The sequence below is a fragment of the Rissa tridactyla genome, chromosome 12 (assembly GCF_028500815.1).
Source record: "Rissa tridactyla isolate bRisTri1 chromosome 12, bRisTri1.patW.cur.20221130, whole genome shotgun sequence".
NCBI classification, from domain to species: Eukaryota; Metazoa; Chordata; class Aves; order Charadriiformes; family Laridae; genus Rissa; species Rissa tridactyla.
Window position 1 is genome coordinate 6,317,213 of NC_071477.1, and position 21,718 is coordinate 6,338,930.

Genomic DNA, 21,718 nt, shown 5'->3' on the forward strand with positions numbered 1-21,718 from the left:
AAGTCTATCGCAGCGCCACCGTGGCTCTCGTCTGTCAGGGCGGGGTGGTGCCGCTTCCGCCGTTGGCTGGAAGCGGATGTGACGCGGGTGCCGGTGAGGGAGCGGTGGGCGCCGGCCGCAGCCATGGAGGCGCGGGAGCCGCTGCGGGAGCTGGGCGGCGCGCTGCGGGCCGTGCTGGCGCGGCTGCGAGGTGGGAGCCGGGGCCGGGCGGGGGCCGGGCCGGGCCCAGCCGACTCTCCGCTGGCTGAGGTCTCTCTCTGCCGTTACAGAGGGCGAACCGAGCGAGGGCCGAGAGCCGTTCGAGCTGCCGCGCTTCTGGGACGCCCTAGGTACGGGTGGGGGGGCAGCGGGCCGGGGTCGGGGCGGAGCGGGGCCGGGTCAAGGCCGATAATGGAGCGGGGCGGGCCGGGTGTAGGCTCCGGGCGGAGGGAGGCCGGGGTACGCCGTGCCGGTGCCTGGCAGGGCTCTGGCTTGCAAGCGGGATCCCCGGAGGGTCTCCAGCCCCTTGCCAGGGTGTTGGGGTTGGTAGAGCAGCCGCCGTTATCGAACAGTCGTCACGACTCGGTTTTTTTAAAGCCTTTGGTCCCTGTTGAAGTCTCGCGGCATGTCCTGGTGAAGGTGTCGCGGACCAGGGCACAAAGCGTGGTTGTGGATATCAATGCCAACTAGGAAAAAAGCAGATGTAGGACACACCCAAGGTGCATGGCACAAATACACCATGGAATTTTGTCTTTTGTAGTGGGATTTAGTTTTATGTCTTCATATTGCTTGGAAGGAAGAAACGGTAACCAAGCGGTAGGGCAGAGTGGCATCAGAGATGCTGCTCATCCAGCTGCTCTGTTCTCTTCTCTTTTACCCAAGTTCCTTTCTGTCCTTTTACTCCCATTGAATCCTTTCTAGGTCAGACATTCAAAGTAACGTCACAGGAAGCTACAAAGCTGAGTCTGGCGTTCTCAGGGCCTCCACTGACTTCTGCCGAGGTGAGCGAACAACCCCCCAGACTGTGATGTTGCAGAGTGTGAGACAAGTTTCATGTATCTCCTGATTCACTTGCCTAAACCAAAGTCATTTTGTGCAGCACAAACAAGGGATGTCGGTATGGGCTATGTATTCTAGAGTGTGTTAATCCAATTCAGGAATTGCCCAGAGAACTAATTTCTGTAAGTTAGGGAGACATGCCAAGTAGGAGTATTCTTACATTCTTTTCTTTAGCATCTACAGCAGGTAAGAGACAGCATATTGGACAATACAGACCTTAGATCTAACAAAGAACATGCAATATTTGTGCTGTTAATTGATCACACCTGTATTTGGAGAAGAAAAAAAAAGGCCTGCAGTTCAGAATAATGATCTAAGCTACTACTTCCTCTCTGATGCATGACCACCACACCAGGGCATGCTTTGTTATCAAATCATGAGGTGGCTTATCATGTATACAGCTTGCTTACTGTATCTTCCTGTTGCGCTGTATTTGTTTCTCAAGCAAGATAGGTGTTACTGTGCTTCCCTTTTCTCAAAGCAATCCGAGTGTAAGTGATTGCTTGTGAGACTTTCTAAATGCAGTGCAGCCATGTACTACTCGCGATTAATCCTTTTGCCTATCCATTTTCAGGATTGCCGGAAACTGAGTGGGGATGTCCAAAATGCCATTCTTGCAGTTGCCACAGTGTACTACTGGCTCCCCAAGGGCCAAGGTGAGACAGTGACAGCAGGGCAGTCACCACTACACAGGGTGGTGGGTCCCTCACCTCTGTATGAAGAAACCCAATATTTCAGAGCCTGATACGAGATCTGGTATCTGCAGGGAAGCAAGTTATCATGAGCAGGTAGTCCCATTATCAGCTGTTCTGTGGAATGTGCAACATGTTTATGAATGAACCACTTCTGTGTCTACTCCTGTAGATTTCCATCTGTGAAAGAATGATAACGTAGGCAGTTGTATTGTTGACTGGACATTCGTATTTATAAAGTATTGAGATTCTTGTCCAAAGTCCTTTTGGAAGTGGGAAGCACATTAAGCATGTTGCTTCCTTAAAAATATCTTCCTTAAAAAAAGTATCTGTGCAAACAGAGCAGTCTGTGTGTTCATCTTTGGCAGTTGCTTCCTGTTGGTGCTTTGTGTCAACTTCCTTGCTTTTTCTCAATCTCAACCAGGTACTACTCTTCGGAAGATGGTACGAGATGCTACCACCGAAGTCGTGGAAGGAATGATTCAACTCACAGAAACAATTCTCAGTGCTCCATTGGAGAGGTAGTAATTTTCCAGAAAAAAAGGAAAAAAAAGTTAAAATTATACTTGTTAGGAAGCAGCATGTGCAGACTGCTTCCTAAGGGGAGGGGCGAGGCAGAAGCAGAGCATCATTATGAGGCACGAAGAAGCAGTGGCCTCATCAGCAGAGGCCCTGTGCCCCAGTGCCTGAGTGAGCAGAGCAGAGCAGTGCTGGTGAGGGTGGCGAGGTTCACTTGAGAGTCCAGATCATCAGACAAGCCCATAGTGATGAGGTCAAGCTGGAAACACAGCCCAGCAAGTCAGGGTCGAGTCCAGAGAGAGTAACCAGCATCAGACACCATCCAGTGATCACCCAGCATGACCATTACGATGAGTCGGGTCTGAGGTCAAGGCAGGAAGGTCAGATCAGTGTGCGTGGATCCACGTCAGAGTCAAGAGGGTATGAGACTGGGTGCAGACATAACTGCTACACATCTGCGATGTAGCACAAACCCGGCCCAGTGAAACAGCCTCTGGGTAAAAGCACCTCGTAGGGTAAGGAGGGGCTGGCCCACACTTCTGTCTTTCTTCACAATGCCTCCTGTCAGCAGAGGAGCTGACCTTGTATTTAAGCCAACTAAACTCTTCAGCTGAGCTATCTAAACCTAGGAAGGTGAAATACACTCAAGGCCCTGACAGTATGCTCTTGTCCCAGTGACTGAGTTGGGTACATTTGCCTACGTGCCTCCTGCCTACAGGAGGATAGATTTTCCTCCTGTCTGTGGCAAGGAAAGATGCTGGGAGCAGGATTCCCATGAAGGTGCTGGATAGCATTTGCACTGTTTGGCAGTTTTTGCCCTTGGAGTGGACTGTTACACACAAAGATTGCACAACTTTATAAAGGTAGTAATTGGACCGCTATGGACTGCTTCCTCTCATTATGGATTGTATGCTACCGCCCTTAGGCGGAGGTCAGCAATCTCTGATACAGACTTCTGATTGGCATGGATTCTAAAAGATAAATAATATGCCTAAGCACCTTGAGAGGCTTCTGTAAGAGGCTCCTGCTTCTTGTTCCAACACATAATTAAACTCAGTAGGAGCCAGCACTCTCTGCTTTACACAGACATGAGATACTAGTGACAAGTTGGTTGGTGACATCTTTCCAGCAGAGCTTCTACTAGCACGCATCATCTTTGGTGCAGAAAATAATAACACAGTCTATCAGAGTGCTGTTATTGAGTCTAACTTTGGGTGGCTTTGTTTTGTTTCAGCTTGTCTCAGGAACAGCTTATATCAACTGGTGGCGTGTGGGAGGCATGTGAGCAAGTGTCTAGCCTGCCACGAGGTGAGCATTGTACTCAGTGAGACTAAGACGTGTTGTCTTGGAATGTCAGTTGCCTTTGCAAGGGCATTCTAGCTTGTACAGTGAAGGCTCGCTCATTCTACAAAACCCAGCTGTTCCTAAAATGTATAAGCTTGGAAGCCAGGCCAGACTCTGCATGGCAACAATGCACCTCTGAGCTCTGCAAAAAGTTCGATCCTATAATCTCAAGATCTAGTCATTGCAAACCTAGATGAACATTGTCGCAAGCTGATCCGAATCAGTGCAGTGACACAGTTTTCGTCCTTTTGCTTTTGCAGATAATCAGGCAGCAGTTGCGTCAGCTCTGGCTTCATGTCTAGGTGTGGTCAAGGATGCTCTGGAGGAGATGGAACACGTAAGGAAGCCCCTAAACCTTTGAGGAACCTGCAGTGATGGTTCAGGGATGGAACACAGGGGTTGTTTTATATACAGGCTTTGATTTAAACTTGTTCTGATATGAGCTAGATTATTATATTCTGTCTGGATCTTAATGAGTTTTTAAACTCAAGCCTGGTTTATTTTGTATACGGTTTCTATAAAGCCATGTCCTGAATTGGGTGGGGAGCGGGAGGGGACAGTTTAGGTTGATGTAAGAATGGCACTATTTGCCAGGTTCTTCTTGTTTGCTTTGTTGGAGTGGGGGATTAGTTTTTCTTAATCCAGTCCTGCTCGAGTTAACAGAACCTGGCAACTGAGATGATGGTTGGAGAGAGATTCCTCCATAAATTATTTGTATGATTTCTAGATTATGGTTTCCCTTTTCTCCTGGATATTGCTGGAATTGATGTCAGGCTCTGAGCTTTCAGTGCATCTGTGTTCACAGGCTCTGGTGGAAGGGCAAGACCCCTACAGTGACATCATGGAAGACGAAGAGTTGGGCTTTCGGGGCAACAGAGACACATATTGGTCAGAAGCTGACCGGAAGCTGCTTAGCTCCTGCGTGGGATTAATGAAGGCTTCTAAAGCTTGCCTGAAGAAGGTCTTGGGTGTAGTGAAGGCTTATGGCAAAGTTGATTCTCCAGAGCAGATCGCTCAGCTGGATGACCTTGCAGACATTGCTAATGAGATCAGTCCAAGGTAAGCAGGTCTCTCCCCATGCTGCTTTCTGCTCCAGAGCAGTCCTTGTCTTTCTTGAGGTCTAGAGAATGGATTAGGAAAACCTTTATGATATCAAAGCTGTGAGCAGGTGGTGGAAGCAGGTGTGGTGGGAAAACTATTATGGCATAGACTGTTGAGAGTGCAAGTTAGGAGAGGAACCTATGTTGCAGCGTGGGGTGGAGCTGTGGCCATGTCTCACACTAAGGTGTGAGTGGCACGCGGATGTCTGAGAAGGCAGTGAGAAGCACCCCATGGGTATGACTGACTTTGTCTCCTTGTCACACACGGCGGTTCCTGACTTACATTCAGGGTGAGTGTATGCTTTGACAAGGATCCGTGAGTTGTGCTATCATGACCTTTCTTCCGTTGCTCCCCTCTCTTCAAGTGTTGACGAGCTGGCACTGAGCATGTATCCACCTGTGAACGAGTTGGCTGTGCGACTCAACGTAAGTATCCGCAGCCTACATGCGGGTCTACACACTTGGCTGTAGAGAAGGGGAAGAAATTGAATTGTAGGTATTATGTTACTGTCAGGGAGAGGTAGGTGTTAGTGATTGTCTCAGTAACAGGTTCTTAGGGATGAAGAGTCCGCTTTGGTTCTTGCACACTTAGGTTCATTCAGAAGGAAATGCGTTCGTCGTCTTTACTTCTTCAGGGAAGAGCATGGCCGCTTGAGCTTTGGCTCTGAACTGTAATCCGTAGAGACGTACAATGGCAGTACCTCAGTAAAGCGAGCTCTAAGGCTGTGGCATCTCTGCTTTATTCCTTAGGTAATGTAGACTTGCTCAAATGAAGTTATCTAAATTAAAAATACAAATTAAAAATTCTCACAGTGAGCGTGGTTAAGCACTGAAACAAGCTGCTGAGAGAAGCAGTGGAATCTCCATCTTTGGCAATACTCAAAACTTGTCAAGGCTCTGAGCCACCTGACTGAACTTTGAGGTGGGCCTTGCTTTGAGCAGGAGGTTTTACTAGATGAATTCCAGGGGTCTCTTCCATCATAAATTAAGTATGTATCTTCTCATATCTGAGGTTTTTTTTATACTTAATTCTGATTTCATGCCTTTGGCCAGTGGCTTGGTTTTTGGGGGGTAAAAAAAGAAAGTATTGCTTAATATCAGATTGCATTACAGTCTGTCACTTATACTTCATGCCTTAATATCAGTTACCAATTTCTAATGGGCTTGTCTTTTTAAAGAAAAAAAACATTTTAACGTATGCTTTAAAAAATAGCCTGTCTTTATTTTCATCTGTCCCAGCCAGCAGTAGGCTCGGAGACACTCTGAGCATGGCAGTGATAGATAATGTCTGCATCAGGATCTGTGGCAGTTTTACTCATTCTTGGCTGTGTTGGGCATTCCTGCAGCACCCCTTTCTTTTCCAATACTGCTGAGCCCCCTTCTTTCCATGTTTGGCTCACTTTATTTTCCTTTTGTTTCTTTCTAGGCTGCTAAGTTGGCCTCGGTATTAAAGAAAGTCTTAGAGATTACAAAGTGAGTATGAGTTACGGTTTTATAAGCGTGTGTTCCCTGCTATGAAGGTTGATATCTTTCTGCCTCCAGTCAAAGATGAATCATTTCTAGACAGTAAATGGTGGCATTTTGGAGTAATTATGATGTTATCCAGTCACAAAGGGATGGGAGTAAGAAAAGGATGGTAGGGGTGAAAGTGGTTCCCACTGAAGACACACACATATGCATTAAGGTTTGGGACTAGAGACATGGATGTGGGTTCTTCCTTGCTCGAAGCGCTCTGGGGCTGTAGCAGTCCTGTCTTAATGCTGTGGTAATTCAGCACTTCACAATACCCATGTGTTGTCTGGATACATAGGTATAAGACACCCAGGAAGGTTTCCTAATGAATTTCCTCCACTTTTGCAGGACAAGCCATGTATGTCCACCATCAGAGGAAGGCTGGGTGCAGTTTCTAACTGATGCAGTAGATCACAACATGAACAAAATCAAGAACTTCACACAGGGTCAACTTTAGCTCTTCCATCTCTACATGTGTTGCTGCCACTGGCTCTGGCAAATGCTTTTCCAGGGAATCTCGCTGTTCTTCAGCTACTGAGATAATGATGAGAACAATGTTTTTAGGAGAGAACTTTAGTGCCACTTGGTAGAACTTTGCCAGGAAGTTGCTTTTTGCTGTTGCAGAAGGTGTCATTTTGCTCAGATTCCTGGGATGGTGCAGTGCTGCATATTAATGCTGTGAATGTGCCCCATTCTTCAGACATTACAACTGCTATGGGGTTCAAAGAACAATAAAATATTGCTAGATTTGCATGAGTGGATTTATTTGTTTTCAGGTGGCAGAGGAAATATACAGAAGGAAAGGGTCTTGCTTCTTTTGCAAGCAGCCCGATGAACCATTAAAAAATATGCAGCACTGCTGCTATTTCCTGTCTAACCTTAGAGAAGAGTGAACTATCTTCCTCTTTTCTATTTCCTCAGAAAGTAGTAGAAAATATTATTTACTACTTTACCAAAGTGAAGGATCGGTATAAGAGTTGATCTCTAGAGAAATGCTACATCTATCATCACTTTAAAGTTCTAGGATATCCCTTTTTTTGCCACGAGTAGGGAAAAGTGATTAAGCAGGGGTGGGTTCAGCACGTATGTGTGGTGAGAAATGCAACATCTGCTCAAGCGTTTAGCCCATCTTTGTCACAGTAAGGTTCAACTCCTAAAACTGGAGAGGGCATAGTGACAGATGGGAGATAGTTGAGTTTGTACAAATAATCAGTCAGACATGGTTTTAAATATAACTTTAATTAAACTGTTAACATCTATACTTGCCTAAGATCAGGGCACAGCTCATGACCACTCTTGTAAGCAGGACAGCAGGACCTGTTCTAAGTTGGTCATCAGGCAGCTGCAACGTCTATAGTTTTGTAGCTCTTCAGGTTCTGGAGTTGAAGGCAGGTAAGACGTGCAGTGAGTCTTCGGGGCCCTGCTTGGATGGGGGTGAGTGGTATTTGCAGCTCTTGACTGCTCTCAGGTTGCACAGAGCTCAACCTGAAAGGCAAGAAGGGATTATACAGGAAGCGCACCTCTATATTTCTAGTTCCCAGGGACCAGGAGATGCATTTGCTGGGCAGGAGTGTGGTGCCAAAAAAAGGAAAAGAAAAAAAAATAATAGAGAAGGCTACCACAATGGAACTGTGATCTGACTGTAGTTTGGGAAGGAGATATGACTGGAGGGTTGAACTCCCCGTGGAGGCATCTAAGGTTACTTTATCCTAATGCAGCTTCTTGAGAGAAACATGGAGTTTTTTTCATGTGAAGGGGAGCATCCCTTTTTGCATGACTCTTGGCTAAGTCAGGTTTGCCTCGTTCTTCAATACTTAAAATTGTACCCAGGGGCTGTCGTTATTGCCGACAGTGGGTAATGGGTGGAAAGATATGTCACAAACAGTATAGTTTTACCCCACTTACGGATGTTCAAGTGGCTAGCTAAAAAGCAATTGATTTCTCGACAGCGAATAATTTCTAAATTTCATCGCTCATTTCAGTGACCTGTTGTCTTAGTTAATGTGTATTTCTGCTGAAGCCTTGTGGTACTTCTCATTACACTTTTTGGTGGCAGGCGGCTTTCCTTCTGCTGTCTAGGCCTTTGGGGTTGAAGCTTTCACGAATGTCATACTGGCGTCAACTTATGTATTACACGTCTGTTGAAAGTTCTGTTATCTGGCTTTTTTCCTTTTCGGTGTGAAAATTTGTATTATCTGTAAATAAAGGATGGGATGCCTGGGGCTTTCAAGCTGTAGCAGTGCCTTCCTGCCATGTTTTGCCTGCTTATTTTTGGGGAGAGCCCTTCTTGTGCAAGAGTTTCTCTGGCTTGTATTGTGTCTCTTTTTCCATTTACCGTTCTTAAATCAATCCGTTTGCAATTACCTGTACTTCCTTTGTCTGTAAATGAGCCCTCGTCCTGCAACCACTACCACACACTTCTCCAAAGGTTCGAAGAGAGGGTTCAGGAGGCTGATCTTCACTGTGCTTGGCTGATACTGTACCATGTTTTCTGGAAACTGTTGAAAGAAGGAAATGAGATGAAACTGAGAGAAGGAAAAAGATTCTTCTATGATTAAAGGGAGATAAATGATCTTTTTCGTGCCAGAGGTCTCAGCCTGAGATGCCAGAAGAGGCAAAGTCCAGCTTACTTTCTTCTCAACTACAGTATGCTGCTGTAGTTTCCTTCTTCAGCCACTGATTTACAGACTGGTGAGTGAGTTAAGAGTCATCGGGGTTTCCTTATGCTCACACATAGACAAGGTAGGAGTGGGAGTACTGTATACGACAGCGTGGCACAACTTGCCTCTCCCAAACTGATGTCTCCGTGCTTTGAAAGAAGACAGCATGAGGAGAGCCACTCAACCCAGCAGAACTTTTCTGCTGCTTGTGACTGTGAAAGCTGTTTTCTCACTACTGCAGTAACAGAATGATAGACTGGTCTAACCTCAATAGCGAGAGGGGGGTCACAAATGCTGATCTCTTCCTGTGCGAAGTAGACGTAGAAGGAGTCCTCGTCCTTCAGCACGGCGGTCAGCCTGAGCAGATGGTTCTCTCCCAACTCTTTTCTGTACTGTGAGTAAGGCACAAAGACCTGCAGGCTGTTAGCTGGAATACAGAGGAGTGAAACACAGATGACAATGCGGATGATAAGGACAGTCTGGACTTAGCCTGCATGGTACCTTACGAGTGTGTAGTGCCCAATTTTGTACTAAAAACTGCAGCATTTAAAAGCTTAAGTGATCCCAACTGGATTTGCAGATTCAAAATCTCCAAGGTGATGTTGCCGACGTATTTTATTTCAATCACCTACAACCAACTATTCAGCCAGCCTTTTGTAAACTTGTGGCTAAGTGCATTTTTCCTGAAGTGGGAGAACTAGATATACTGTTCTAGCTGTGCACCCACTAGAGTTCTTACCTTCATTGCTTTTGAGGGTAAAATGAAACTCTTCCTTCCAAAGCTGAGTAATGGGCACACCATTATAATGTAGAGACTGGGCCCCAACTACCAGGTGAGTAGCCTTTTCTCCACCACTGTGGTTAAACACGTCAATGGAAAGCGGAACATCTTGTCCCAGTGTCAGAGAACTCTTCGACCGGAGGTGGATGAAAATGTTAACTGGCTCTTCAAGGGCAGTAGGAATGAAGCTAAACTGTGTTTCGCTGCTGATGCTGGTTGTCTCAAGTTTCTGTATCTTTCTGTAGGCTTTGTCAAGTACTTCTTTTTCCTGAAGAGAACCTGTCACAAAAAAGGGAGCACATATTTTAGTAGTCTTTCCTGTTTACTAGCGTGAAGCAGTAAATGCAGAAGGAAGGCGTTGAATTATCCTGGCAGTGTTGCAGATAACTGTTTCTAAGAGCATAGCGAGAGACGCTGTTGTGCTTCTGGGTGGAGCAGTTCGAGAATTCCAGTTGACAGGACATTCACTAGATGTACCTGAAAGATTTGACTTGGAAAGATTTGTCATAGTTTTTAAAGCACCTTAGTGCTAATGTCTGTCAGAAAAGAGAGGCAGTTGCCTCTAACTATAGCTGTCGCTGGGCTCAGGCCTGTGTTCCCTTGTGATGGACGGCAGCCAAGGAGACAACATGCCGTAGGCTAAGATAAGGTGGCAGGGTTGGGTCAAGGAAACAGCACTCAGTAATAGATTGTGAAGGGGGAGCTGCCTTTTGGGGGAGGGATTTAGTATCTGGGAGCACAACAGTCCTTTTCAGAAAGCTGGAGTCTGAAATACATCTTTGTATGTTACAGGGGTAACGGGAGGTGAATGTTCAGAGTATACAGGTAACAGAAACCAGGAAAGAAGGTTTTCCAGACAGGAAAGTGCCTGGTGAAGAAAGACCTGGCCTTCTTGAGAGCTGGTTAATGTAATTGAGCAGGATGAAATTTGGGGCATGACCTGCGCTTTGATTCTGTAGACAGCAAGAGTAAGGTGTTCCTGTGCCATTCAAGAATGGGAGGTAGGGACAAGCGGATGACGCGGATGCTCTGGGATGGCTCTGCTCTCTAGCCCTTTGCTCTTTGCGTGTAACACTGGCAGGGAATGTGCTCAGCCACTTGCCTACCCCGTACCTTCAGGATGCTTGTAGTTGTGTGTGATATCCTCACAGCGCTCACTGCCCACACTCTTGGTGCTGATGTTGTTGCCAGTGTACTTTTTGCCACCAAAAGCTGGCTTGAGGGTGTCATCTGTTTTTTGTATCCAGACCTGGCACTTGGCATTGATGGCAGCAAAGAAGTAGCAGACATCATAATCAACATCTGTGTCCCCTTCCTTGATGGCTTTAACAGGGGCTGGCCCACAGAAGGATGCACCTGAAGAGAAAATGTGGCCCAGTTAAGATTCAGGTACTTTACCAACTAGACCTGTGCCTAGTTTAGATCTATACTGGGAGCGGTGAAGTATTTAGTTTAGGAGGACGTTAGGGAGCGGTACTGTGATAGAGCTCTTAGGGCTACACAAGCTGCACAAACCAAACAGATGAATGATAATTTAGTGCTTAAAGTCAACAGGTTGAGTCCCTGTCTTTTTGCATCCTTCCATTGGAAGTTGGGGAAGGGAGGAATATTGAACTGCTTTATTTGCTCCTTGCTCCACTCCCCCCCCCGCCCCCGCCCCCAGCCCATCTTTGATATCTTGCCTTTGCTTTTTTCCTGGCAGGTGGCATCCAGTGCCTGCCACCCATTGTATCCCGGTGGCAAGTCGGCTCGAGCCATCCAGCATTCGTTCCAAACGTGGAAGGTCCTGCAAGAGACAACATCACTGCTTATGCCGAGGGACTGAGCCCTGAGGTACAGTAAAGTTTTAGCCAAACCACAGGCAATTAATGCTCCTTTGAAGGAGCTCAGTGTGTGTTGAGGACAGCAGAGACCATGACTTTTGACACAAGTGGAGTTTCTCCAGCTGGACTGGGCTATCATTCTTCCTTTGTGGGCCCTAGTAATACGGCACTTTTCAGTTTGAGTTGTGACGATGTCTCAATAACAGGTCATGTAGACAGGCTCTCAGCTGAGGTGTCTCCTGTCCACCTCCCTGCAGCTGTTCATCTCTTTCTTTTCCCCCTTTTGTCACTTCCTAGATTAAGGTATTGGCTCAAATTCTTACTTGGGCCCTGCCACATTTTCTTACCAGACACGGGCACTCTTGTCTTGTGGAAGCAGTGTCCCATCTTCATCATAATACTCATCCACACTCAGGTTGCTGTTAGTGTTGTGAGCCCACGTAAAGCCTGTGACCACCCTGGTAGGAATTCCCAGGCACCTCAGAACTGCGCAGAAGAAAGAGCTGTGAATCAGTTGTGCATCCTGCCCTAAGGGTGCCTCTGCTGATAACCGTAGGGCCTTTTTTGGTGCTAGGTCTATTAGGAATGGCACCAGGCCTGCTGTTTGGTCTTTGCAAGAGGCATTGCCCCCTCAGGAAATAAGGTGCGTTAGGTGAATGGTGTGTACTGACACTCTTTTATCTCAAAGCTAGCAATGTTGATGAGGAAACCCTGAGCATCTCACCTCAACTAAAGATTAAAGGTTATGTTACTGGGATCGGTGTTAATCCAGGAATTTAGGGGTATGCTAGAGGTTCTGCAGACCAAATAAGGCTTTGCTCAATACAAAAGTCTTTGGCTGCCGCTGTACCTGAGCACATGACTGCAGCAAACACCCAGCACTGCCCGTAGCGGACTGGCTTGAAGTGCGATGCAACCCACTGCTGGAGGATGGGGCTGCTTCCCAGCCACTTGGAAGGGGGTGTCCCATTCGCGTATTGCCCGGTCCCATATTCTGTCAGGATCCCTCTAAACTCATCGCAGTTCAGCTGCAGGGAAGGAGGAGAGAAAGATGGATTAAGGAATTGCCTCTCTTTGGTAGGTACACCTGATGCTGTTTGAGGAAGCTACTCCCAAGGCAGATGAAACCAAAAGGATTTTTTGTGCAAAGCGTGAAGGTCACAGCTGAGCAGTACAGGTACAACAGTCTCCCCTGAGATTTATTCAGTAAGTGTACTGTCACTGCCAAGAAACTCCTGCAGCACCACTTGTCTGCTGCAGGAACATCAGGAAGGGCTGGAGACGGGCAGGAGGAGCTGTTTGGAGCAGCCCTGGGCAGGCTTCCTCTTTGGTTGCTGTAAACTGGGATTGAGAAGCTGCTGGCCTTCGCTCTGCATTCAGGTTTCCCCTGCCAGGGTCGGGGCTGCTCTCTGCTCTCCTTACCATGGCAGCGACTGTGCGGCAGATGTAAATAGGGTTCTTGCGCTGGGTGTGATCCTTGTCTCGTTGCTGGCGTTCGCCTACATCCAGCAGCATGAAGCAGATGTCAACAATATCCTCCTCCAACTGAAATAAGAACACATCATTTTAGGAGATTTGGCCTGAACATTTGTTCTCTGGACTCCCTGCCAGGGTTTGTAACCGTGCAGGTGATTTCTCCCTTTCTTGCGTAAGTGGGCTGCGGAAGAGAGCTCCAGGCAGAGATTTGGAGGGGGAGAACAACATAGTAAAGGCAGACCTACAGCTTTATTGAAGCTAGGTGGGAAACGTATTAGCCTGATACTGCATCCCCTGATTGAGGGAAAATGATGCTTTTCTGGAGCACTCTCTATGTTGGCACAGAGGTGCTTCTGTGATCTGGTGGCACTAAAGTGGAATAAAATCCCGATCTAATCACTGGCTGCGTCAGGTGGCCTTGGGCAAATTGGAAGATCTACTTGTCCTCACTTTGCCTGTAAAATAGAGACAGTATTACTAAGCTCTGTTAAATGCTTTTATATCTGTTGATGAAAGGAAGGCACACAAGGCCCAGATAGAGATCAATGCATTTCTTCGTATATATTACATATATTGGGTTATAGGACTGCATACACAGGTCTCTGTTCTCCTGTACAGTCTTAGGCAAAGACAGTGAGTGTAGAGAACAAGTTCTTTCATCAGAGTCACAGTATGGAAATGGATAGTGTCCTGCACACACGGGAGATATGCACCCTTCCTCTGCTGGTGGCTGTGAGACAGCACGGACATATTGGACCTCTTGCTTACCTGACTGAAGTCCCAAGGTTGTGCTAGGACTGCATTTTCAGTCCCCCAGTAGATGATACCCTCTTGGTTTAAAATATATTCCTGCCGCTGTGCCTCGTTAGCCAAGAACACCTCATCATCTAGATTAGAGGAAAAAAGCATCAGGAAGAAAGCATTCCTGGTCCCAGATGCACTTGCATCTCTCTCATATCAGCAGACTCCACTCCATGGATTTCATCAGTCCCTGACATTCTGCCCTGGAAAAATACCACAGATTCTGAATTGGACAGGAAAGAAGAGTTTCCTTGTCATCTCTGTTTCCTTATTCAAACAGTTCCTCCAGAGCTAGACCATTGCGCTAGCTAGCTCTTTTACTTTCCTGCCTCTTGTCTTCTCTATTCCTAAGAAAGACACAATGGCCTTAATCAGAACAGTCATAATCTTGACTCATCTTTAAATCTTTATTATAGGAAACACTTTATCAAACCTTTTTCCCATAGCAGGAGGACGGGGCTCTGGCAGTGGAGTATTCCAGGAAGGAGGCAGAAGTGCGGAGGCACTTCCAGCTTTTATTAGCCCCTTCCTCCTTGCTAAGGTGCTGTGAGGAGCAGGGCAGGAGTGATGGGGAGCACTAGGTGAGTCAACCGCCGCGGAGGCAGAGTGCCAGAGCTCAAAAGCTGTGTTTGTGAAGTGACTGATCCCAGCCTTTCTGCCTTTCTGTTTCTGACCACGTACCTTGGCACCAGGGATTAAAGAGAAGGGTGAAGTTGCCCAGGAGGCGGTGAGACTTGGAGGCATGTAAAAGCAGAGTGTACTGGCCGATGGGAGCGTTGGCAGGCGTGTTCACAGAGATGATCCAGAAGCATGGATCTTGTTCTTCCACTGCTGCGCTCCACTGCTTCTTGTCTCCCAGGCTGGAGATGGGAAATTCAGTCTGGGTTCCATCTGCTTTGGAAGGATGTGATCCTGCAGCCAGAGAGATCTGTTTGTGGCCATTCCAGACATGCATCCTCACCCCGTGCAGCTTGCAGGGACCTTGTCTTGGCTCTCTGGAGCCATAGCTCTCCTTTCTTGAGAGAGTTGTAATTCTTTAGCAGCTTAATGCCTAGTGGATCTTCTAAGGCTAGTACTGCGCTCAGGCCTCCATGTTTGAAAGAGGGATGTGTATTTCATAGATTTGTAGAAACCAGGAACAGCCAGAACGTTGCAGACCTGCTGCTCCTGGGATTCAGTGTCTTGTAACAATGCTCAGATTACAGTAAAACAAGCTGGGGCTGAACGCTGCTGCCCTTCTCAGGGCACCCACAAGAAAACACTCTGTTGCAGAAGACACCTGTAACAGGCTAGCTAAGTTTCAACACTCCTAAACCAAAAGGATAGAGAAGAGATCCCGTGAGTACTTTCAAATCACAGAGTAGTGAACCTGCCTGGGTTGTTGTGCTGCAGTGTCTCTTCTGGAAAGAGACCTAGTTTTGACCCTGTGGTCCCAGCAGCAGGAGACTCTACTCTGCCTTAGATGAACTGTTTGTTCACTGCCCTCACACTTCTCAATGTGGGCACCTTGCTCCAGCTCTGGGAGATGGCTTTTGCCACCAGCTCTGTTCTTCCAATGGGTGGAGGGCCAGAGGTATGGTAATGATGTTACCTGTCTGTACTATGAGGGAGGTCCTCTTCAGCTGCCGCAGGTAGTTGTGTAGTGGAGCTGAGAAGCTCACAGTGATGGTGAACGGCTGCCCCCGCCTCACAATAAGCCTTTCAGTGCTGATTTCTTCTGTGTGGTGGTTACTGTTGTTCATTGTGATCTTTAGATCACAGTTTTTGATGCTCAAACCTGTAGAATGAGACAACATAGAATGAGTTTGGGGTTGAGCTGCCCACAGTCTGGCCTGGGGCCACATCCTGAGACACACAGTCAGCAAATCGTGTGTTTCTCCACTCAGACAGTGCCTACCTGCCTTTCAGATTTTCTGCCCAGTAACTGTAAGGACCTTCACTGAGCTTGGTTGCTCTTGTGTCAAGTGGCTAACGAGCTGCCTTTGCTTGTACCTTAGCATCATCAAGTGAACCAAGTGATTATGCAAAAGCCCAGGAAAGGACACGGAGCAGACCTGAGCATTCAAGTGATACAGATGTTGTGGTTAGTACTGAGCATGCACTGTGGCTGCACTTGGACTCTTACTCTGTGTGCTCAAGGGCACCGATGGCACTCAAAGCAGCATCTCTCCACATGGATACATCATTGAAACTGTGCACAGGAGTCAAACTATTACACCCCACTTGCAATGTGGGAGGCGGCAGTTACTGCACTGTGTATGTCTGATATGCACCAAAGACCAGCCACTGGTGCGAACTTCACTGCTGGTTCCAGCGCAACGTGGCTGTGTAGTCCTGGAACTATGCTGGATCGCAGCAAATCAAACACCAGTTGTTCCTTCTTTGCACCGTATCTCACACCCAGAGCTGCAGGAGACAGAAGAGCTCCTCCTCTCTCCTACACAAGCATCATACACATCATACATGCTTCTGTCCGGCACCAGAAGAGAGAAGAAAATTGTCACAATTTCAAGCACCCAACTGCTTGCTCGATGGCTGTAGTGAGATCATATACTTGCGCTTTTCTTCTGGTTTTGGTGGTGTTCTTAATCTTTCCAGACTTCCTGCTGAGAAGCGGATAACACCCTAGATTTTTCTCAGTTTTGGGATCATCCTGACCTCACTTATGTCTTCAGCTCCCAGCTCATCACTAAGATCCTTGAACCTGTGTGTTGTCACTGCTGCCCCTTATATGACTCATGCTGTCACCTGCCTCCCCTTGCTAAACCAGGCTTCTCCCTTTGTTCCAGCTAAAAAAAAAAAAAAGTATAAATTCCAGAGTATTCCCCTGCAACGTAAAGCCATTGCTCCTGTGCTGAAGCCACAACTACTACTCTGTGGAGTTTTCACTGGTTTGCTCTCTCCTTATGTCTAACTGTCCTTGTCCTCTGCATTGATGCCTTCTCCCATCGCTCTTGTCCCTTCTGTGTTTGTTGTGGGAGTCCCACTGGATTCTGTGCCTTGTTTCTTTTTTTCCCATATGGATTTTGTCATGTGCTGTTTTCAGTGAGTGATTCTGGTCTGGCTTTCAAATCCCTTTGCGGCTGTCCCAGTTCATAGCCCTGCACCAGTTCAAGCTTTACAGAGCCAGCTCTGACCTCGTGTATTTTCTTCTCTGTGATGAAGATGTCTGTTCTGGCTGTCATGTAGACTGGTGAGTCACGTGCAGTCTGACTCCCTCCCCTTCATATGACTTCTCATGGATCTTATTGTCACTTTGTCAAGGTTGCTTGGAACCCGGACCCTCTCCTTGCTCAAGTGGCTAAAACTCGTCATCTCTCTGCTTCCGTTTTGTAGCCTGGCGTTCCTCCCCCCATCCCCATGTTAAGGATAACCCTCTTACCTTTGCTCCCAGACTCTCCATGTCTGCCTTAGCAGCCTCTCGCTGCTTCTCTCAAGCTCCGGGTAGGCATTGATACCTGATTCTCTTTGCTGCCCCTTTTTGTGCATTCCTCCGTGCGAATTGAACTCCCTTAGCCTTTAGAGCACTCTGCAAGAAGCCCACCTCTTCTACAAGCCTCGCAAACACTGTCTCAGAGCAGGGACAGTCGCTCTTCCTGACAGACAACTGGCAAATGCTTGGGGCTAACCCAAGTGATTTTTGCTTACCTTGGCCCATGTCTAGTTCCCTGTACCGTGGCAGTCTTCAGCTCCTGCTTGCTCTGGTGGGCAATGGCTCCTTTCTTCAGCTTTCTTTAAAAATTATCCACTTGCGAAGTTGTTTGTTCGATTTCTTTATACAGGGTGGGACGTGATGTTGCCACTTCAGCTTATCTTGCTGGCCTGCTGTGCGGTTGAGGACTCTCTTATCTCTCGACCACACTAAAGAGCAGAAAGGGGTGACTTTTCCTAGCTACAGATGAGGTTAAATTCCACAGTGGGATGCGAAGCCTTTAAAGACAGCCGGTGACAATTTCTTCAAAGAGCTGTGCATTGGGGAACCCAGAGAAGGAAATGCAGATCTTAACTTGGCTCTAAATAACGTACAGAATGTAAGCGTTGAAGGGCTGCTCTCCAGCGTTGTCCCTGAGCTACTTAGATCGTAAACCCTTCAAGGAGTAAAAAATAAAGGCCAATACATTCATTGCCTTTGTGCCTGACTCAAAAAAGTGAAACCACTTCAAAATGAGGAAGCTTGTTAAAAGCAACAACTAAAAAAAGTAGAATTTCTGTAGCATAATGCAGACTGCAGATTTGGACTAAATATGTTCTTAAAGTTGCCGTAATATAAAAGGAAGGTCACTGCGTCGATAAATAATTGGTCAAAAGACAGGAAATAAGGCAGCAGAAATACACAGTTTTCACTGTGGAGTGAGTCACCAGTAGTTCTGCAGACATCTACGATCTTCCACAAATTCATAAATAATTTGAGAAGCTGCTAAAAAGCCAAGAGGTGGCAAAGGTTGCTCAGTTATTCTGAGCAGTAAAGATGAGGGAGGCAGCTATGGGAAAGTTGTCGAGGAACCTGAAGATACTGAATGTCTAGGCCATAAAATTGCAAGTAGAGATCAATGTAGACACATACACAATAGGAGAAGGGGACCCGTATCTTACCTAAGCAGTGATGCATTCGGAGGTACTTGTAGCCACTCCAGAATGAGATTTGGATTTATACTAGATAGCTGCCGCACAACATGGTCCGGTGAGCTTGGTGTTTTTCTTAGTATTTGCATATTAAACTCTACAATTGCTTGCTTACATGCGTCGTTTAAGCTAAATACAAACTCTCGCAGTTTTTGTCATTTACAGCATATATTCGCATAGATCTACAGCATAGATTCACCGTCACAGAATTGCACAGTGGCGGAGGTTTGAAGGGACCTCTGGAGGTCGCCTTGCCCAAGCCAGGTATGTGTCCCGTCACCGCTGCCTTGTGATGGCTGTGTATACGCGTAGTACCATCTCTTGGCCAAATTGGAAACTGCACGTAATATTTGCTACGTAGGATGCACTGATGAGCACTTTGTAAACTGTGAACAGAGAACTACTTATTGTCCCTTTGTATCTTTCGTTACACCAATATGGGCTAAAAAGGCCCATTAAAGAGGTTAACACCCAAAAGAGACTGTCGGTGCCCAGGTGCTTGCCCTGGCGTTCCACCTGGTGAGAATTTGCGATCGTAAACTAGATGCCTGAGATTTTCCATCTGAAAGAAACAGGAATTGGCCACTACAGAGGTCGAAACATTCAGCAGAAGTGCTGAGATTTCCTAGTTGTGAATCACCTTTCTTTCTGCCTGGAATATGCGTTTCTCATATGTTGGTTTTCTTTCAGCCATCAGTTGTTGCATCTGTTAGTTTAAATGCCATTCACATCTGATCCAGCGTTTGGTAAAGGCAACCCCAAACCACTGTCGGCATTACTGATGGTACTCGGATGCTGCAGCTGTTTCTGTATATTGCGATTGTAACTGCGCTGTCAAAAAACGCGTTTGGATTGTTCAGCTATTTTACTGTGCGCAGCCAGCAATTTGCACGTCTCTGTGCAGGTGGACATAGAAGTATTTGCGTTCCTTATATTTGGGTGGTTAAAAGGCGGTTACGCTAACACTTTGGAGTAGTATTTCTTCCGTGCACTCAGCGTAACGGTATTTGGAGTTGTGCACAAAGGTTCTCCGCTCTTCCCGGCTGCCCAGCTCAACTCTGCTGGTAGCGGTGTGTTCTGTGTGAGGGGGCGGGCAAGTGGACAATCCTTCAGATACAATGACAAGTAGCTCTACCGTACGGGTGCTCCAAAGGTGTTGCCCTAAGATCCTCCAGCAAAGATCAGACACTTCAAAAAAATAGTATTTTTTTCAGCAAATTCAGTGACCTTTGACTTACTTTGTCTTGCAGATTTGTTTTGAGGGTGGTTCTTTCGTATGCTTTCTATATGGCTATTGCTTACATGTTTCTGGCTCCAAAAAGAGAAAGTCTTTTCAACAGGAACAGCTTATCTTTGCTGGAGCTCCAGGAACAACATTTGTTATGACATACTTTTGGAAAGACTGGGTTTGGTTTTTCCCTGCAAAATCCACCTCTCCTCTAAGTCCTTCTCACTGATCTCTCCAGTCACAAAGTCAGCTTGATACCAGGTTTGTTTTTCAGGCTTACTCTTATTCAAGAAGTCAAAGCGTGTGAGCTTAAGCTGTCCTTTGTTATAACACGTATTCCAGCCCATTGTCCTGTACAGTTGCTAGCTGTGAACATAATTTGCTCATGCATTTAACACACGTTAATCGTGCTGCTGAGATGTACCACTGTTTGTAAAACTACAGTTGTAATAGATGAGCATTCTGCTTATGCTGATTTCAACCTCTGAACTAGAGGCTGCAATATTGTTAACATCAGTGTTCGCACGCGTAACCTCATGTGCAGCACGTCCATGAAATCACCCCAGTGAATTCCCTTCTTCATTGTAAGGATTTGGTAAGAATCACTCACAGTTAACCGCGTCCAAACCTATACTTGTCTCTAAAATGCAACAAAAGCATAAGCCTGTGCAACTTGCTGGACCGGATCAGAGTGGAGGTTCGTCCCGTCTCACCTGGTCTCTGGCAGTACACAGCGCCAGCTGCCTCGCAGCAACGCGCATCAGCTTCACCCCAGCAAGTGAGGCGTCATCTCCTAGTTGATGATTTTCAAGACTGAGTGTGTCACGATACGCAAGATTTAATACCACTCTTGAGAGTTCTCGTGAATGATAAATATTCTTTGTAGTCGCCGCCTCCTGTCTGCTTTGCAGTCTAACGTGTCATTAGTGGGAATCGCCGAAACACAAGGTGCTGAAATCTCAGCTGAGCTCCCTGTTTATGCTGAGGTCTCCTTCTGCACGTGATATGGCTGATGTAAAACTCTGCACAATGACAGACTGAAATGGCTTTCCTACTGTGTGTTTACCAAGCTGGATCTCACCGAGTGCTATATTGTCATCCGTTTTGCCTTGTTTGGGGCCCTCTGACGTTCCTCTTAGTTTTTTAGTCGTCAATAATTTAAATGGCTTTATGAGCAGATTTTGTACCCTTTTTGCGCTCACTTCTTGCATTGCTTCTTCCAAAAAACTTCATCCAGGTCTAGGCAAGTGTTGTCACTCTTTTGTATCCACCACACCCTTTGCCACGCTCATAGAAATCTAATGGAAAAGTGATCTGTAGAATCCTTGAAAAGCATCCATCCTGCCTGGATATTACTGTATTGCTGTCTTTATAGTGCTTGGGGATTCTCATTTTTTTACAGGTCTAAGCATAAATCCATAAAATTCTTTTGTCATCTTTATTACCTGTGAAAATAGAAGCTTAAAATGTTATGTGAGCATCTTTAATAACTGGGTCTCTTTCTGAATGTTGTGATCAAAAAATACATACATCTAAGTTTCCCTTTTATTGTATTTATTTCCGGCTCTTACATGGCACATGCATGAATTAGATGTGAATTTTCCTTTTTGGTGGAATTTCGTGTTCCTTTAGAACAACAAGAAATGCTGACACCGTGCCTTTTGGTTTGTCTTGTATGGTGAGCAGTGACCTCCGCGCTGAGTACACAGGAGTGATAGATACCAAGTGGTAAAGCAACGCAGCTTTGGTGACAGCCGAAAGAACCAAGGCATTGGAAACTACCAACTTCGGCAATTTCTGTTTGTTTTGAATCTGTAAAAGGGTAGTAATTTAATTGACTGCCTGAATCAAGCCTCTAAAAACTTAGATCAGGAGAATGGAACGACGGGGGGAAACGTTCACCATCCTGGAAACTGATTTTATTGTCTTTCAAGACCAATTCATAGTATGAATGTGTCGTATCAGCTCGTGCTCGCTTAATTTTTTTGGAGTGATCAGAATGCAATGAAGGCTGGGTCAGCCTCTCGGGCATGCTCAGATTTAAACTGCGTACTTATAAAGAAAAATACTGATAATTAGCCATATTTTACTCCCAACAAGTCCCATTGACTTCTGACTAAG

General features: G+C 46.3%; 2 protein-coding genes across 6 annotated transcripts; one reads left to right on the forward strand and one right to left on the reverse strand.

The window, feature by feature from the left end:
• The first annotated feature begins 62 nt into the window (after positions 1 to 62).
• Positions 63 to 8,441, forward strand: CCNDBP1 (cyclin D1 binding protein 1). Of its 4 annotated transcripts, none has more exons than XR_008469017.1 (12): positions 63 to 190; positions 270 to 329; positions 901 to 980; positions 1,613 to 1,694; positions 2,155 to 2,251; positions 3,484 to 3,557; positions 3,854 to 3,930; positions 4,399 to 4,652; positions 5,059 to 5,119; positions 5,286 to 5,443; positions 6,120 to 6,166; positions 6,554 to 6,630. XR_008469017.1 is itself a non-coding variant. In XM_054218511.1 (11 exons), the coding sequence occupies exons 1-11, from the start codon at positions 124 to 126 to the stop codon at positions 6,660 to 6,662; spliced, it is 1,008 nt and encodes a 335-aa protein (XP_054074486.1). In that variant the 5' UTR covers positions 64 to 123; the 3' UTR covers positions 6,663 to 8,441. The 4 variants fall into 4 exon arrangements, 2 of the variants coding, with proteins under 2 accessions (XP_054074487.1, XP_054074486.1); XR_008469018.1 differs by lacking the exon at positions 5,286 to 5,443 and adding an exon at positions 5,507 to 5,615 and having other exon boundaries at positions 6,554 to 6,614; XM_054218511.1 differs by lacking the exon at positions 5,286 to 5,443 and having other exon boundaries at positions 64 to 190; positions 6,554 to 8,441.
• LOC128916593 (protein 4.2-like) lies at positions 7,426 to 17,589 on the reverse strand. 2 transcript variants are annotated; one of them, XM_054218507.1, is made up of 13 exons: positions 17,395 to 17,587; positions 15,338 to 15,523; positions 14,428 to 14,658; positions 13,714 to 13,832; positions 12,892 to 13,014; positions 12,320 to 12,497; positions 11,817 to 11,955; positions 11,329 to 11,432; positions 10,760 to 11,002; positions 9,605 to 9,925; positions 9,132 to 9,292; positions 8,570 to 8,703; positions 7,426 to 7,690 (listed from the first exon to the last, which is right to left on the reverse strand). In XM_054218507.1, exons 1-13 carry the CDS (start codon positions 17,402 to 17,404, stop codon positions 7,540 to 7,542), a joined length of 2,100 nt encoding a protein of 699 aa, XP_054074482.1. In that variant the 5' UTR covers positions 17,405 to 17,587; the 3' UTR covers positions 7,426 to 7,539. The 2 variants fall into 2 exon arrangements, with proteins under 2 accessions (XP_054074482.1, XP_054074483.1); XM_054218508.1 differs by lacking the exon at positions 10,760 to 11,002 and having other exon boundaries at positions 17,395 to 17,589.
• Between the last annotated feature and the right edge of the window lie 4,129 nt (positions 17,590 to 21,718).